The 18179-nt window shown below is 41.5% G+C and overlaps 1 protein-coding gene across 1 annotated transcript in view; it reads left to right on the top strand.

The window, feature by feature from the left end:
• The first annotated feature begins 754 nt into the window (after window positions 1-754).
• The window catches only part of Cenpj (centromere protein J), a 41983-nt gene continuing 24558 nt past the window's right edge, over window positions 755-18179 (top strand). The window contains exons 1-5 of the mRNA XM_005355446.3: window positions 755-951; window positions 6917-7399; window positions 7882-8005; window positions 14322-14597; window positions 17316-17427. Of these exons, the coding sequence (XP_005355503.1) occupies window positions 6962-7399; window positions 7882-8005; window positions 14322-14597; window positions 17316-17427 (950 nt within the window). The 5' untranslated portion in view covers window positions 755-951; window positions 6917-6961. The remainder of the gene's footprint in view (window positions 952-6916; window positions 7400-7881; window positions 8006-14321; window positions 14598-17315; window positions 17428-18179) is intronic.

An 18179-nucleotide genomic window follows, 5' to 3' on the forward strand; every position in this document is an offset into this window, starting at 1 on the left:
AAAAAAAAAAAAAAAAAAAAAAAAAATCCTAAAAAAATGCTATTTTGTCTACAAGGTTGTTCAAACCAGAACTGTACACTGTGGTAACATGAAGTACTGTGGCTTTTAGATTAAAGGGTCAGGTTTGTATTCTGGAAGACCTCTGGTGGCAATACAAATAGTGAAATCTGCGTTCAGCATTCCACATATTTGAATATGTGCACTTTCAGGATTCTATATAAAATTTAAATACCAAACAAACACACTTTGTCAAGCCACCTATTACCCACAAAATAGATTTCCGGAGTGAATTTATCCGTGGTTATCGTCACTTAATCAGCCTACCAAACAATGTCACTGCTTTTTTTTCAATAGGTCTTTATTAAGACTAATCCATCTACAGAGAAAAGCGAAGGCAACAAAACTCTTCAAAACCTGTCATCTTCAGGTTAAGTTTGGGTTTCCATGTTCCCGGCACCGGTGACCAAGCCTTCTGTTACTGTAGGTATCACGACTACCTGAGCTTACTCCCCGGAACAACGGAGCTGTTGACCAGTGCCCGCCGCAAAAGAGCGCGCAAAGCGCATCCCCCTAGCAACTTTTATGGCGGTGTTGCTGGGAGTTGTAGTTTGCGTGTGCACGCGATGCCTGCGCGCAAGCTCACAGGGGCGGTAAGAACTACACTTCCCAAGAGTCATCGGAGCAGGGCTGGGCGGGGCCTGTCCAGGAGGCAGGGCTCTGGCCACCGCGGTGGTTGTGGCGGCTCATTCGTAAATGCCGCGGCTACTCGATGGTGACTGTGTCACTGGTTGGAGTGGTCTGAACGGCTGGGTCTTCGTGGAATGGTAACTGGTGGGCGAGAGGAGCGAAAGAACCCTTCCGTCGCCCGGGTCCTGAGAGGCCAGCTCGGGCTTCGGGCTGGCGAGGCGCGGAGGGCTGGGCGCCCGGCAGGCGGCGGTGGTTCCGGGGCTTGTAAGTCCGCTTTGTTCCTTCGAGGACCCTGGAGGTCGCCACTCAAGGGAGGGTGGTGGGGGTTTCTGTCTCGGGTGAGGTGGACGAGAAGCTCGGTGACGCGCGCCGGAGACGCTGTCTCGCCGAGCCGGGTGCAGTGGCGCCGCTTGCTGTAGTCCAGCCTTCTCCAAAAGCTTTGTTGCTTTCAAGGAGTTAGTAGTGTGTCAGGGGAGGCGGACCTGTCAGCCAAAAGTTTTCAGGGTCTGAATTGTCCCCTCGTATCTTCCTCCGCCTCCTGTGTGGATATTTTATGTTTTGTCCCGATCTAACTTTAAAGATGTCAAAACTTTAGATTTTTTTAAAAAAAAGATTTTTAAAGACAGCTTTATCAGTGTGTAGTTAATTTACGGTAATGTCTACAGCGTCATGAGCAGATGCCATTGTACTTCAGATTTTAATGTCTGAGTCTACATAATATACTGTTCTAGACATTCTATTATTTGTGGTTTACCAAGGCCTTCGATTTAGTCATAAGAAGCAGATTTAGGGAGAACATTTTTGGCGTTCTTGAGACAAGGGCTTGCTATGTAGTCCAAGCTGGCCTCCAGCTCTAACGCTGCATTCAGGTGTGCACACGTCACCAATTCCCGATCGCAAATCAGTATTTCTATACTTCAAAATGGCAGTATGTGCATTTTTAGGATCATGATAATGGAATTGTTGCAAAGTTACAAAGTTATAGGGCTTAACAAAAGGTGTGTGTGTGCGCGCGCACGTGTAAACACAGTGTTAACATGCTCTCTTAAACCAACATTACACTTTTGTAGTCTAGTAGGGAAGTGGCGGTTTTCACATTAGAGTGACTGCAGTTTGTTTACTTGATAAATTTAGACTTTTCTTATTCATTTACAGATTACTATTTTAAAATATTATTACCGTGTTTAGGATTTGTGTTGGTTTCAGGCATGTTGGAGGTGAGGGTACATTTTCATGGAGTTGGCATCTTCCTTCACCTGGGGTTCCGGCACCAGGTCAGGTTATCAGGCTGGTGCCGTAAGCACTTTTCCCACTTTGAGCCCTCTCCCCACTTCTGGCTTTTGTTTCTAAGACAGTTCCTTACATTAACTCACACTGTCTTCTGGACCTTGCCATGTAGCCAGACTGCCTTCACACTGATCACCAGCTTCCCTCCTCTGTGCTGGGATCCCATGTGTGAGCCCCCAAGTCTGGATTAAAAAAAAAATCTTACTAAGGATGTTGAAATTTTACCAAGGTTGACTGAAAAATCCCCACCGTACCTTTTTAGGTAGTTTCTTAATGTAAGGAAAATTAGGATGAGTGTTCTTACAATAGATTTACAAGAAATTACCATTCTATATACTGGTTACAGACAGCCAGTTAATGTATGCTACTCTTTTTTTTAAAATTGATTTTATTGAACTCTACATTTTTCTCTGCTCCCCTCCCTGCCTCTCTCCTCCCCTTCTACTCTCTCCCATAGTCCCCATGCTCCCAATTTACTCAGAACATCTTGTCTTTTTCTACTTCTCATGTAGATTAGATCCCTGTATGTCTCTCTTAGGGTCCTCATTGTTGTCTAGGTTCTCTGGGGTTGTGATTTGTAGGCTGGTTTTCTTTCCTTTATGTTTAAAAAGCACATATGAGTGAGTACATGTGATAGTTGTCTTTCTGGGTCTGGGTTACCACTCAATATGATGTTTCCTAGCTCCATCCATTTTCCTCCAAAATTCAAGATGTCGTCAGTCATTTTTTTCTGTGTAGTACTCCATTGTGTAAATGTACCACATTTTCCTTATCCATTAAGTGTATCACATAGTGTCTGTACTCCCTGAAGGCAGAAGCCCTTTCCCAAGAAGAACCAATCCCTGTCTTTCTCGGTGTTCTAGTTTGGTTCCCTATGCTGTAACAAAACACTGACCAACTTGGGAACGAAAGACCTTATTTCAGCTTACAAGTTATGCCTATCATTCGGAGAAGCAGGGGAGGGGCTCAATCGAGGTAGGAACTGAAACAGAGACCATGGAAGAGTATTGCTTACTGGCTCGTGGCATAGCCTGCTTTCTTACATCACCCAGAATCACTTGCTCAGGAGTGGCATTACCCACAGTGACTGGGCCCTCCCACATCAGTTCCTAATCGAGACAGTGCCCCCAAGGACTTGCCTAGAGGCCAGTTCCTCAGGTGAGGTTCCTTTTCCCAAGTGACTCTAGTTGTGTCTAGTTGACAAACACTAACCAGCACTCTGGGTAACCACCATTCTGATTTTTATAACTCAGTTTTTTTCCCCTCACAGGTGAATTTCATGTATGTGCTCCACTGTGTGTGTAGTGCCCTCACAGGTCAGGGGAGGGTGTGAAATTCCCTGGAACTGGAGTTTTGGATGGCCTTGAGTGACCAGATAGGTTCTGGAACTTGAACATCCTCTACAAGAGCAGTAAGTGCTCTTAACCATTGAGCCACCTCTTCAGCCTCGTCTATATTTCTTTTCTTTTTTTTTTTTTAAATATTTATTTATTTATTTATTATGTATACAATATTCTGTCTGCATGTATGCCTGCAGGCCAGAAGAGGGCACTAGACCTCATTACAGGTGGTTGTGAGCCACCATGTGGTGGCTGGGAATTGAACTCAGGACCCCTGGAAGAGCAGGTAGTGCTCTTAACCACTGAGCCATTTTCTCCAGCCCATCGTCTATATTTCTTTCTGTTTATAGGAAACCCTGTCTATATTTCTTATAATACACATTGCTCTGACTATTATGATTAACAGTATATCTTGGCAAGTTTTTAGAGGTTTTTGTTTTTACTTATGTGTGTGTGTGCCCTATGAATTCAAGTGCTGGCAGGTCAGAAATGGGCATCAGATTCCTTGCAGTTGGAGCTACAGGTGGAGCTCCCATGTGGCTGTAAGGAACTGAACTTGGGTTTTATGGGAGAGCAGGAAGAACTCTTACCCACTGAGCCCTCTTTGCAACCCCTTGTGTGGTTTTTTGAGACAGGGTCTTACTCTGTGCGGCAGCCAGCCTGGAATTCATGATGTAAGCTAGTTTGGTCTGGAACTCATGGTAATCTACTTGCCTCAGCTTCCTAAGTGCTGGAGTTATAGACGTGGGCTACTACACTTGGCTTGTTTATTTTAGTGTGGAATACTGAATCCAGGTCTCACATGGTAAACAAACATCACAAAGCTACATCTTGAGGGAGGGTCTCATCTGTATACCAGGTTGGCCTGGACTCCCTTTGCCGTAGTCTCTTCAGTGCTGGCATAACAGGTGTGGGTTACAATACCTGGCTTACTTTCAGTTTATTGCAAATGTGATCTTGTGCCAATGTAACAGTGATACATAATGTCTAGAGGCAATATTGCTAGGTCATGGCTTTTGTGCATTTTATACCTTGGATAGAAAACTGCTTTACTTTCAAAATATGTTATATATCAAAGGAATATTTACTGAAAAAAATTCTGTTTTGTCATATTGAATATTAGCAGTCTTTAGTCTTTTCCAACCCAGTGCTTGGGGGCAAAAAAAGGTATATTGTAGCACGAATTCTAATTGTTCTTAATAATAAAAACCTGTAGTCAGCTACCAGGGATGAAAGCTGAAGGATCAGAGAGGCAGAGCAGCCAGCTCACTAGAGTTCTTACCTCTACCAATGCTCAGACCTGTCCTCAGACTGCCTCCTTAGATGCCTCCTCAGACTGAGTGCAATGAGCTCTGTCTCCTCCCATTTCATCACCACCTGGCTTCCTTTCTCTTTTAGATTGGAACATTCCCCTGTAACCCAGGGTGGCCTCCAACTAACAGAGATCTGTCTGCCTCAGTCTCCCTAGTTCTGTGATTAAAGGTGTGTGCCATCACTGCCTGGCCTCTATGGCTGATTAGTAGCTTACCTCTGCACGCTTTATTTGTTATAGCATAAACAATATATCACCATATTTGTGTGTGTATATGTATGTGTGAGTGCTTTAACCTATGGCCCTCTGCATATATGAGACAGTTGTATAGCTTGGTCTTTTTGTGGGACTCCTAACAATGGGAGCAGAGGCTGTCTTCTGACTCTTTGCCAGCTTTTGGCACCCTATTCTCCATAGTGGGTTGCCTTGTCCAGCCTTAATATGAGGGCAGGTGCTCAGTCTTACTGCAACTTGATATGCCATGTTTTGTTGATATCAGTGGGAAGCCTGCCGTTTTCTAAATAGAAACGGAGGAGTGGGGGGAGGGCAAAAGAATGTGTGGGGGTGAGGACTAGGAGGAGAGAAGGGAGGGGAACTGTGGTCGGGATGTAAAATAAGTAAAATAATTAAGAAAAAAAAAGGCAACCTGAGCAAGTCAGTAAGGAGCACTCCATAGCCTCTGTATCAGCTCCTGTCTTCAGGCTCCTGCCCTGTCTTCTCTAAGTGATGGATTTACAAGCTGTAAGGTGAAATAGACCCTTTTCTCCTTCAAGACATGGCTTTTGCCGGGCGATGGTGGCGCACGCCTTTAATCCCAGCACTCGGGAGGCAGAGGCAGGCGGATCTCTGTGAGTTCGAGACCAGCCTGGTCTACAGAGCTAGTTCCAGGACAGGCTCCAAAGCCACAGAGAAACCCTGTCTCGAAAAAACCAAAAAAAAAAAAAAAAAGGCTTTTTTTTTTCTTTTTTTTTAAGATTTATTTATTACGAATACAGTGTTTCTATGTGCATTCATGCCTGCACACCAGAAGATGGCATCATATCTCATTACAGATGGTTATAATGCACCATGTAGTTGCTGGGAATTGAACTCAGGACCTCTGGAAGAAGAGCCACTGCTCTTAACCTTTGAGCCATTTCTCTAGCCCTGGTCATGGTGTTTATCAGAGCAATAGAAACCTTAAGACCTTGTTAACAGCTGTATGTACCCAGAGCCTAACATAGAACATGAAATTAGAAAATGGTAATGGAGGAAAATCAGACATTAAAGGAAGGAGTCTATTTTCTCCGTGTAGCATAGTTCCTCATCAAGTCTGATGATTCACACAGGAAATTCCTATGATTCGAGCCAATGTAATCTTTATTGTATTGACTGAGTACAAATAATACTTTGTTGTACTGAATTTATTTTAAATGGAAAGTTCTGATTTATTTTTAACAATTTTAGCAAACAGATTTACCAAGTTCCTTCTATTTGCATGGAGCTAGGCAGTGGAGGGTATAGGCTCTTCAGGATCTCCAGTTTGGTAGAGTATGAACGAACATGCTAACAAAATGCCATTAATACCGAGATCCATGCTAAATGTCGGGGCTAGGGTCATCTGGAATACAGACAGGACTCCAGTGGCTGAGGAGCTGTGCACATGGGGATGGGGTGCCAAAGCAGGCCTGTGGAGCTGTGGGTGGTGCTTGTGTGATGACTTTTGTTTAGTTCCCCAACTGGGCAAAGAAACAAATATATACTACCTGACATTGTCTGTGCCTTCTTGAGTTTATTTATTTATTTATTTATTGTAACTGAACAACTTAAAAGTGTCTAAGGTCCTATAGTTTTAGGTCAAGTGATCTAGCATGTGTGTATCTTAGTAATTAAATGGCTAGAAGTGTCCTGAAGTTTCTGATCTACTCAAATTAGATTTCTGAAGGCAAAACTCAAATCATCCAGTTTATTACTTAGTTGCTTTTTCATTAAAGTCTTTTTATTTTATGCTTACCTATATAGTGTGTGTGTTTGCATGTGTTTGTGCATGTTCGTGTATGTGTTGTGCGAGAATGCTGAGCTCAGAGGACACCTTGTAGGAGTTCTTCTCTTCTACCATGTAGGACCTGGGGAGTGAACTCATGCCATCAGGCTTGGTGGCAAGTGTCTTTACTACTAAGCCAACTTGTCACTCCCCATTAAAGTCGTCTGCGTATCTAATGTTTGATTTTGAGCTGGGTTGAGGATGTGCTACTTTGGGCAGAGGATTTGTGACAGTTTATTGAACACTTGTTGGCTTTCCTTTTTACAGGTGTTCTGGATTTCCCAGTGTTTTTAAAAGGGTTATTAGACGGAAATGTTCCTGATGCCAACCTCTTCAGAATTAAACAGTGGACAGGACTTCCTAACCCAGTGGATGACCAGTCCTTCTCGGGCCGGGGTCATATTAAATCGAGGATTTCCTGTTTTGGAAGCAGAAGAGAAACAAGCAATTACAAATGTCTCTACCAGCTTCCCTGTTAAAGCAACCCGTTTCTCAAACAGCTTCAGCTTTAGTAGTGAAGAGGATTCATTTCATGAAGAACAGAAGTTGGAGGCTGGAGGACCTTACAAACTACACTCAGAAAGCTCCGAAGCCTGTGCAGTTTTTCCTTTAGTTAAAAAGGAACCAATAGTGTCATGTCAGGATGCTCCTGGATACCAGGAAGATAACAAAAATGACTTTATGTCTGATCTTTCAAGTGAACTCAAAGAAGTGACTAATAAAAACCCGCTTTTTAAAAAACTGGAACAGGTAGGGTTTGGCCTGAGATCTCCTTTGTGTTATTAAAGGCATTGCATTATTGTTATCTTGTTTTCCCTTTACTCTGAATCCTCAAATTCCAGATTTTTGTTTTCTGTCTGATGTGTTTGATACACATATACAAAATATAGCTGTTAAGACAAATTCCTGTTTTTAAATTGCCACTTTGTTTGGTAAACATGAAGTTGGAAATGATTGATTAAATATTAAAAAATAGTTGATGTCCTGGTGTACCCATCCCCTTCTAAGACTCGAAGGAGTTGTTTTCCCCATTCGTTATTTGAGATACTGATATGGTTTCCTTTAGGAAAAAGATTAGATTTTAGTGTTGTTATGGCAGATTTATTTATTTGGGGGGTCTATCTTTGAATTTATTTATCAGGGACGATCTGGGAAGGGAGAATGAAGGAATTAAGATAAATGGTAAGGGGTGTCATGAAGTGTAATGCTACTTTGATTTTACATTTAAAAAGCTGAAAGAAATACAGCAAAAGAAGCAGGAACAACTGAAGAGGCAGCAGTTGGAGCAACTGCAGAGGCTCATGGAAGAACAAGAGAAGCTGCTCATCATGGTATCTGGGCAGAACATGCTTCCAGGTATGTTTTACTTATATGTGGCCATCAGTTGATACAATGAGACAAAGTTACACATACTTCTTACCTTTTATAATTGCTTGGCAGATTATCTCTACATTGCCTGTCAGAGGTTGGGAACTCCGACTTCTTCAGGGTCGGGTAGATAAATGTGAAATGACGGTGTAATAATACTGGGATCAGAGAGGTGTTCTAGCATTCGGGGTATATGTGCCATGCTTGAGGGCATTCTCATGTATACATGGTGCTGGGGGCCGAACCCAGGGCCTCTCACATGCTCACTGAGCTACATCCCCAGCTAGACAGTGGTTTTGGTGGGGTGGGGGGTCAGGGACCTAGGAGAAGAAAAGCTAAGTTATATGTAGAGTTACTGGTGTCCAGCTCCTGACTGGTGCATGGAAACTCTTCAGGGCTACAATGGTAAAACTGTAGAGCCCATTCTTCCTGTTTGAAGAGCTGTGTGTTTCCTGGGGTAGTAGATGGCAGTGGTTTCTCGTGTGCTGAGTCTGTTAACAGGAGGCATCATGCACTTACCAGAGAAAACAGCACTGGAATTTGACCTGGAGCAGTAACAAAAACATTCCTCAGTCATGACTGAGGACAAGCAAATTCCATATCGTCAGTGCTTATTAGTGTGCCTGGTGCAAGTAGCAGGGATAGTTTTCACTTTGTCTGTGCCTCCAAAATGCCAAGATGACAGGTCTGTACTACCAAGCTCAGTTATTCAGTGTTGGAGACGGAACCCAGGACTTTGTGCTTGCTAGGCAGGTACTCTACCAATTAGGCTGTATCCCCAGTATTTGTGTAAATTTTTTAAAAATAATTTAATATTTTTTTTTATGTGCATTGGTGGTCTTCCTGAATGTGTGTCTATGTAAGGGTGTTGAATTTCAACTATCAAGAGTTACAGATCGTTGTTAGCTGCCTTGTGGGTCCTGGGGATTGAACTGGGGTCCTCTTGAAGAGCAGTTAGTGCTCTTAACTGCTGAGCCATCTCTCTAGTCCCAGTACTTGTATAAATTTTTATCAGAGGTGGTGGTTTGAATAGGTATGACCCCCATAGACTCATATGTTTGAATGTTTGGCCCATAGGGAATGACACTATTAAAAGGTGTGGCCTTGTTGGAGGAAGTGTGTCACTGTTGGGATAGGCTTTGAGGTCTCATATGTTCAAACTCTGCCCGGTGTGGCATATAGTCTTCTGCTGCCTGCGGATCAAGATGTAGAACTCTCAGCTCCTTCTCCAGCACCGTGTCTGTCTGCTCTGCATGCTGCCATGGTTCTCTCCATGACAGTAATGAACTAAACCTCTGAAACTATAAGCCAGCCCCAAGTAAATGTTTTTCTTTATATGAGTTGATGTGGTCAGAGCAATAGAAACCATAAGACAGATAATAACATGTCTCACAAATTGAAAGAAGTGATTTGGAGCAGTATGTTTGCTTCTTGGCACTACCCTATAAGAGACATATTTTAGAGGTCCAGGAAGTGCCTGTTTTGTTCAGATACAGAACTGGACACTGAGAATAAGGAGAAAGAGACATTGGCAATGAGTGTGCCAAATAAGTATGCCAAGTGAGAGTGGTTAAGAGGGCTGCGGTGGGGGGGGGGTAAGAAATGTGGATCCATCCATCCATCCATCTATCTATCTATCTATCATCATCTACCTACCTACCTACCTATGAATAGATAAAGAGACAGGGACAGGGATGGGGTTTTACTGTGTAACCCTGGCTGGCCTGAAACTCCATGTAGACCAGGTTGTCTTCAAACTTGCAGAACTCCCAAGTGTACCACCACACTTAGCTAATCTTAAAATAATTGAATAGTTTATAATTGCTTTGTAGAATCCATAAACAATAAAGGTACATGCCTTTAATCCCAGTACTTGGAGGCAGAGACAGGTAGATCTCTGTGAGTTCAAGGTCAGCTTGGTCTACAAAGTGAATTCCAGGCCATGCTCCAAAGCTACAGAGAAAACCTGTCTTGAACCTCTTCCCCTCCCCCCCCAAAAGATGATTCAAATAACAGGCTATGACACATTTTACTGTAAAGTACGGATGATTGAGTGACAGGAGCAGATTGCAGTTACTCATGTGAGATCCAGCCCTATACAGTTTGGAACACTTAGCTTTGACAAAATGGGATTCTGAATTTCTTAATTTAATTTTCAATTTTTAAAAATTTTTATTTTGGTATTGGAGGTTAGACCTAGAGCCATGTACCTGCAAAGCACACACTCTATTATTGAGCAACATAGGGATTTGTTTTCAGACTTTGAGGTCTCAAGACCCAAAATCTATCTCCCTCCCTCCCTGTCTTTTTTGTGGCAAGGTCTACTTTGCTTTCTTGTTGATTTTTCATTAAAGAGTTTCATTATGGCATTTCATACACGTATATTCATTGTAGTGTGGTCATAGTGTCACTCCCACACTTTTTTTTACAATAAATTTTTTATGACTTATTTAACTTTATTTTAAGTGCATTGGTGTGAAGGTGTCGGATCCCCTTGTAAAACTTTAAGACAATTCTGAAGCCATTTCTGACAATTCTGAACCCTCTCAGCCTCCATGCCTTAGTGCTTACCCTCCTCCCCTGGGAACCAAGGACTTAACAGAAATTGGGGCAAGATAACCTTTAAGATGTTGACTCAGTTTCTGAACAATTACCCATATACGTATGTTTTGATTTAGTCCCTTGGGAAACGGGATCAAAATGACCTCTTCCCTCATCTGATCTGGCCACAGCTCTCCAGCCAATTACTGGTAATAGCCCTTTCGAATAAGCCAATCGTAATAGTCAAAGAACAACCCCCTTGCTTCTGTGGCCTTCTCCTTTAAAAGTAGCCTCAGCTATTCGAGGTCTCTTGGCTTCCCGAATGCTGAGGGACCCTGTCATGACAGAATTAATAAAATCCTCATGCTTTTGCATCAGCTATGGTGTGAGAGGTGGTTTCTGGGGGCGACTCCTCCTCGGTGTTTGGACTCTAGGGTCCAGCGTCCTGGAACTGGATTTGCAGACAGTTGTGAGCTGCCATGTAGGTGCTGGGATGGCTTTCTTTGCTTTATGTTTAATAACCACTAATGAGTGAGTACATGTGATAATTGTCTTTCTGGGTTTGGGTTACCTCACTCAAAATAATGTTTTCTAGCTCCATCCATTTTCCTACAAAATTCAAGATGTCATTTTTTTTTTCTGCTGTGTAGTACTCCATTGTGTAAATGTACCACATTTTCCTTATCCATTCTGTGGTCGGGGGGTATTTAGGTTGTTTCCAGGTTCTGCTATGACAAACAGTGCTGCTATGAACAGAGTTGAGCACATGTCCTTGTGGTACTCTACATCTTTTTTAAATGAAAAGTCAGCTGATTCTCATCTACTTCTACATCGGGTCTCTCGAATGATACTGTTTTAGTAAAGTATTTGAAAAAAAAAGTCCACCTTTTATGTGGCTAGGTTATTAGGGGAAAAGGGTACTTTAATGTCTTTTTCAGATAATTGTGAAGGAAATGTTTTTCTTCTTAGTAGTTGTTTCCTGCATGGAATTTAAAACCATATCAATGAACTTTCTTCATTTTAAATAAATTGACTATGTAGACATTTTGAATAGATTGTTTTTAATATATGATTTAAAGTGTTGCTTATCCAGAAAATAGTGATTTATTGAATTACATAGGTCTTCAGAATATTGACAGATAGTACAGTACAAAAAGTGCCTGTAGCCAGGCAGTGGTGGCTCACACCTTTAGTTCCAGCCTTTGGGAGGCAGAGGCAGGTGGATCTCTGTGAGTTCAAGGCCAGTCTGGTCTACAAAGTAAGTTCTAGGATAGTGAGATACTATCTCAAAACAACAACAGCAACAAAGATTACATGTGTTAATATGACCACATACTCAATCTTAAAAGTCTTGAAGTACTATAAAGCTTCCAGTTTCACTGTGAAAAAAAAAAACAAAAAAACCAGATTCACTGTGGCAGCCATTTTCCAGAATTACAAGTTTTACTTGAAAGGCTAAATTATGTCTTTAGCAACAAATACCGTGAGCTGCTTTCTTTGAAGTCACAGCCTTCTTTTTTGAGAAAATGTCTGCCAAAAAAATTCAAGTTTGAATAATCGTGGTTTGTCTGCCATTCATTCTTGTAAATCAGAATGATGTTCTCTGAGTAAGGCGGGTCTGCATTCAGTTGCACAGCCCCATTTTGCTTTGCAGTAGGTATGACTTATGAACTTGTTCAAACCTTTGTTCAAGGTTTGAAATTTAATACAATTAACTTTTTATATTATTTGAGGATATTCCTTTATTTACTTATCTATTTATTTTTGAGACTGGCTGTCATTCTATAACCCCAGCTGGCCTGGAACTTATTATGATGACCAGGCTGGCCTTAAATTTATTATTATTTGAGAATTTTATGCACACACACACACACACACACACACACACACACACACACACACACAATGTATTTTGACATCTACTCTCACACTCCACCTAACTGTACCTGACACACCCTTCATGGCTCAATTAGTATTTCTTATATATGCAAGAGTATGGGGCCAGCTAGGGGCCACAAGCCTGGAGAAAACCCATTTTCCTGTGTGGTGGCTCATGTCTTTTAATCCTAGCACTCAGCAGGCAGAGGCAGGCAGTTTTCTGAGTTCAAGGCCAGCCTGGTCTACTACAAAGTGAGTTCCAGGACAGCTAAGGCTTTTAAACAGAGAAAAACTGTTTCTAAAAAAAAAAAGAAAAGAAAATTGACTGATCTTTTTCCAGTAGCCGTTTAGCAAAACAACAGTAGTAAGATTATTTCCTGGGGCCTATAACCTCCCAGCCATGATCTTTTGACCAGGTTTACAGTATTATTAGAGTCAGTTCCCTGCCGTGGAGCAGGCTGGAAATGCTTTAAGAAGGAGCTAGTCCCTCACAGTCATTCTACTATGGCAGCAGCGGTCACATTTTGCCTGGCAGTTCAGTATTTAGCATGGGGACCCAGCACTAGGTAGGGCAAGTGCTGACTTTGCTCCCTCAGCATCCTGCGTAGCATCTTTGGGCACCAAGGAGCTTGGCTGCAGCATTTCTGAGTAAAATGTTACTTGTAAACTGTGAGGCCCAGAGGTGGTAAACACTGTGCTAACACAACACTGCTGTCCTTCTTTGAACTAAGAGTCCGACAGTTTTCTAGTTTGCCATTGCTTTACCAATAGATAATTTATGAAAATAGTTTTCACTTGGTAGTTTCCTCAGAGGGTCTTGAAGATTTTTTTGGGATATATAGATCATACTTTGAAAATGGCTACCTGGGATATTTTTATCAAAGAACTTTTTAGATTCAGACATTTAGATGTCTGCCACTCAAAAATATTTAGATGCTGGGGTGTGTGGGGGGAGGGATAATGAGAAGCTGAAGCTGACATTCTATGGGGTACTGACTTTCTCATTTTAGATGTGGGCTGGGGATGAAGTGGATGCATAATAGGCAGCAATAATTGCTTTGTTTTTTGAGACAGAAATATATTCCTGGATGACCTTAAACTCCATATATAGCTGAGGATGACTTTGAATTTCTGATCCCTCTGTCTCATCTTGTGTGCTGGGTTATAGGAATGCACCAGCATGTCTGGTTTTATGCAGTGCTGGGATCAAACACAGACTCAATTCATGCTAGGCAAGCACTCTGCCAACTGAACTGCATCCCAGCAGCAGTCACTTTTATTAAACCCTTCTCCATGCGTCTTTATCCCAGGTTTAGGTGAACAGGGCAAGCAGCAGGCTTTCAGGGGCTGGTAGAGCAGAGAGAGCTTCCATCCTCTGAGGAGTGATGTCTAGAGGCATATGTCTGGCTGAGACTTAAACAAAATCGACAAAAGTAACATACATTTAGAAACTAAAAAGTAGGATAATAATTTCTTTACCCAACAATACCAAAATTTTAGGGTTGATTTGAAGGAGTTGATTAGTCACCTCATAGCAACTGATGTAGCCCCGATCGTTTATACCACTGCACTGTTTTGCTCCTGTGCCTGCCTGTCCCTGGACAGAGTTGACAGCTGCCATGGTGTTTTCACAGATGGCATGGGGTAGTGCCTTCCGAGTCAGGAGTACTGCAGCTGTGCCATCTTTACTCTGTAGAAAATCTAGTAAAAATATCCTCTAACCTTCAAGTATGTTTACCTTGAGTAGAAATTTGTTAGTTTTGTTAAACAATGTACTAAAATGCTTTCATTATTTTGGAAATTATTTTGTGGGGTGAGGGATCACTCCTGTGTAAAAGTCAAAGTCTTGTAGGATGTCTCAGCTGTCATTGTTTCCATCTGTAAGGTACGCTGCTGTTTGATGACCAGAGCCAGACACACAGAACTCCAGGAAGTTTAGCCACTCCTCTTCTGCCATCAGAAAGCTACAGAAATCCAGCTCAAGAAAACCCACATGCTTCCAACATTTTATCCGATGAACAAAGCAATTTCTGTAGAACTACTCATCAAGATTCTGTTTTAACTTTAAAAAATGCTTTTGATTTGTTTTATGAATCAAAATATCCAGAAACACATGTGAAAAGAAAGGATTTAAAGGAAGAAAACCATAACCATCCTTCAGGTGAGTCAGATAACTGTTATCAAGTTGTCCTATGACAAAGGGTCATCCATTCTGTATCTTTCTTCCATCCTCTGTCACTTTAATTGTAAGGTCCCACTTTTTAATTGTAATGGCCATTGACCCTGAGCTGGGCCAGACTGACATTTTAAGTCAGCTGTGATATCCATGCCTGCTCCATACGTCACAGGTAGCATGGGGTCTTCAAAGAGGGAGGCAGCGAGTTCTGCATGGATTATATTTTGGAGAGCTTAGAGAGAGTTTGGGGTTGATTAAAAACTCCTTGTGAAAGCTTTGGTAGGTGAGAACTGATGACCTGCAGGTCAGCTGTGACATGTGAGAAGCAGGTTTATGATGGGCACTGCTCCTCACAATACTTAGGTTGTCTCGCTGTACTTCTGTGTTCCCAGCAGCGAGACACATTCCTGCCAGAGAACTGCACTTACTCTTCGATGGTAACAAAGTCCTGGAGCTCATTTGGCTTTTCTGATGAATTTTCCCTACCTTCTGTCTTTGTGTGTGTGTGTGTGTGTGTGTGTGTGTGTGTGTGTGTGTGTGTGTGTGTGTGTGAGTGTGTGAGAGAGAGGCAGACAGATAGATAGACAGAGATGGGGGAGGAGGGCAGGCAGGCTGAGAATAGCTTTACGCATCCTAGGTAAGTACATTATACTATACTCCTCTCGCTAATCTCTTTTTTCTTTTTCCATTTTACTCTACATGCATGTATGTATGCATGCATGTGTGTGTGTGTGTGTGTGCATTTGCATACAGAGGCCCAAGGGTGATTTTGGGAATCATTGTCAGTCACTCTTCCATCTTAATCATGATGGCAGAATCTCAGTCAAACTCAGATTCTCCAGTATGGCCAGTCCTGCTCTGGGGAACACCTGTCTTTGCCTTTGGAGGCTGGAATTATTAGGCATGTCACCATGCCCACGCAGCACGTAGGGGGGCTCTGGAGAACCAGACTCCAGTCCTCATGCTAGCATGGCCAGAGGGGTTTTTTTTGTTTTGTTTTGTATTTATTTTGATTTTGGGGACAGTATTTCTCTATATAGCGCTGGCTGTCCTGGAATTTGCTTTGTTAGACCAGGCTGGCCTCAGACTCAGAGAGATCCACTTGCCTCTGCCTCCTGAGTACTAGGATTAAAGGTGTGTGCCACACCCATTTCCTCAGTCAAGCAATAAAAAAAGTAACAACCATGCTTCTTGTCCCATCGGAGTAGGAGGGCCTTCTGTATTTGTGTTGCTTTCATTGGTTGAATAAAGAAACTGCCTTGGCCTTTTGATAGGGCAGGAACTTAGATAGGCAGGGACGACAAAACAGAATTCTGGGAGGAAGAAAGCAGAGACAGGCAGATGCCATGGTTTTCCTGCCCAAGACGGATGCTGGTTAGACTCATGCCTGTAAGCCACAGTCAAGTGACGATACACATTAATGGAGATGGGTTAAACTAATATATGAGTTAGCCAATAAGAGGCTAGAGATAATGGACCAGGCAGTGTTTAAATGAATGCAATTTCTGTGTGGTTATTTTGGGGGTTTAGCTAGCCGGGTGGCAGGACACAGCCCGCTTCTCCTTACAGTATCCCATTTTCTTTTTTTTTTTTCTTTTTTTCTTTCTTTTTTTTGATTTTCGAGACAGGGTTTTTCTTTTTTTGGAGCCTGTCCTGGAACTAGCTCTTCTAGCTCAGGCTGGCCTTGAACTCACAGAGATCCGCCTGCCTCTGCCTCCCGAGTGCTGGGATTAAAGGCGTGCGCCACCACCGCCTGGCTTTTTTCTTTTCTTTTTACTTTTTTGCAATTATGAATATTATATAATACTTTTTTTTTCTATTCGCCATGGAAAAATTTGGTATGTTCTGTAATCATCATTATTAGAATAACTATCAGGTAATATATCTATTTAATACATTTTGTGGAGATAAAGTTATTTTCAACATTTCAAAAATTTAATGTGTTTTTATGATTTTTTGGTAATTTATGTTACAGAAGAACACAGCATAATAAAAAGTGTCTCTATGTAGCATTTAGAATTAATTCTCTTTATGCCTAATACTTTCTTTCCTAACCTAGAGTTACTCATTGATATGGAAAATTACATGCCCTTTTCTTCTGTTTTTTTGTTTTGTTTTGTTTTTTGGTTTTTGAGACAGGATTTTTCTGTAGCCCGGGCTGTCTTAGAACTCACTCTGTAAGCTAGGCTGGCCTTAGACTCAGAGATCTTCCTGTCTCTGTCTCCCAAGTGCTGGATTTAAAGGTGTGTGCCACTACCACCCAGTAAACATCCCTACTTTTTAAAACACAACTTCTTGAAGAATGTTAGGTATCTTAATTGTTTTATATTTTTTCTTTATCTTATTTTTTAAAAAAAAACCCTTGAATTTTCTAAAATTTTTGGAATACATTTTTTTCTTTTGTATTTTGAGATAGGGTCTTGCTATATAACCTGTCTGACCTGAGTTTATGGCAGTCCTCCTGTCTCTGCCTCCCAGGTGCTGGGATTACAGGTGTGTGTCAACCCACTTGGCTGTATTTTTCTTTTATATATGCTGTCTTTTGTTTTTGTGCTGCTGGGGATCAAACTTAGGTATACAGGCAAGTGTTCTACACTGAGCTAAATCCAAGGCCCTAGTATTATGTAGTACCTTGTGATTGTCTGATGTCTAAAACTTTATTCTGCATTTTTTGAACTAAATTGTCCCTAATTTTTATTCTAGGAGAAGGTGTTTTGCCATGCTGGGAAAAGAGGATGGGGAAGAGTGAGGAAGGGAAGAATGTGAACTTAGGAAAAAGTGGAGATTCCTCACAAGTGGTTAATGTTGAAGAAAGGTATGACTCATACTCAAATTAATAAGAAATGAAACCATTTGGTATGTTTTCATTATTGAGCACTATGTTCAAAAGATCTATGCTTTTCTTATTTTCACTTGGATATGCTTCCATGAACAAAGTTGATGACATAGCTGTTGCATCTGTCAATCAAGAGACCCTGGTTGGGAAATAGTTCAAGTTGTCATGTACTGGACAAACTTAAAAACAAACAAACAAAACAAACCCTTCTGCTGTGCATTATGGCTCAAAGCCTATAATCTTAGGCACTGAGGCTACACAGCAAAATCTGAAGACAGCCAGGAATATACAGTGTGACCTTGACCGCCCCCTCCCATTAAAAAAATATATATCTTAAATGCAGTTGTGGAGAAAAGGAAAACTAGATGTTGAAATTTCACATTTGGTGTAGTTATAAATTAAAATTGTATAATTAGTTTAAGTTAGAGAACAAAAACATTATTTCAAATAAAAGTATTTTTTAAATAGGCCCTTTGAAAAATACCTTTAAATTTCTTATATATATTATAGACCAAATAACTTTTGATTATGGCACTACTTACAATATTAAGGACCTTCCTTAATTTAAAAATATATACCTAATATATTAGTTATTTTATATTGTATATATAAAATGTTTAAGGTTAAATAGTGAATATGCGCCGGGCGTTGGTGGCGCACGCCTTTAATCCCAGCACTCGGGAGGCAGAGGCAGGCGGATCTCTGTGAGTTCGAGACCAGCCTGGTCTACA

The sequence above is a fragment of the Microtus ochrogaster genome, chromosome 17 (genome assembly GCF_000317375.1).
Source record: "Microtus ochrogaster isolate Prairie Vole_2 chromosome 17, MicOch1.0, whole genome shotgun sequence".
NCBI lineage: Eukaryota > Metazoa > Chordata > Mammalia > Rodentia > Cricetidae > Microtus > Microtus ochrogaster.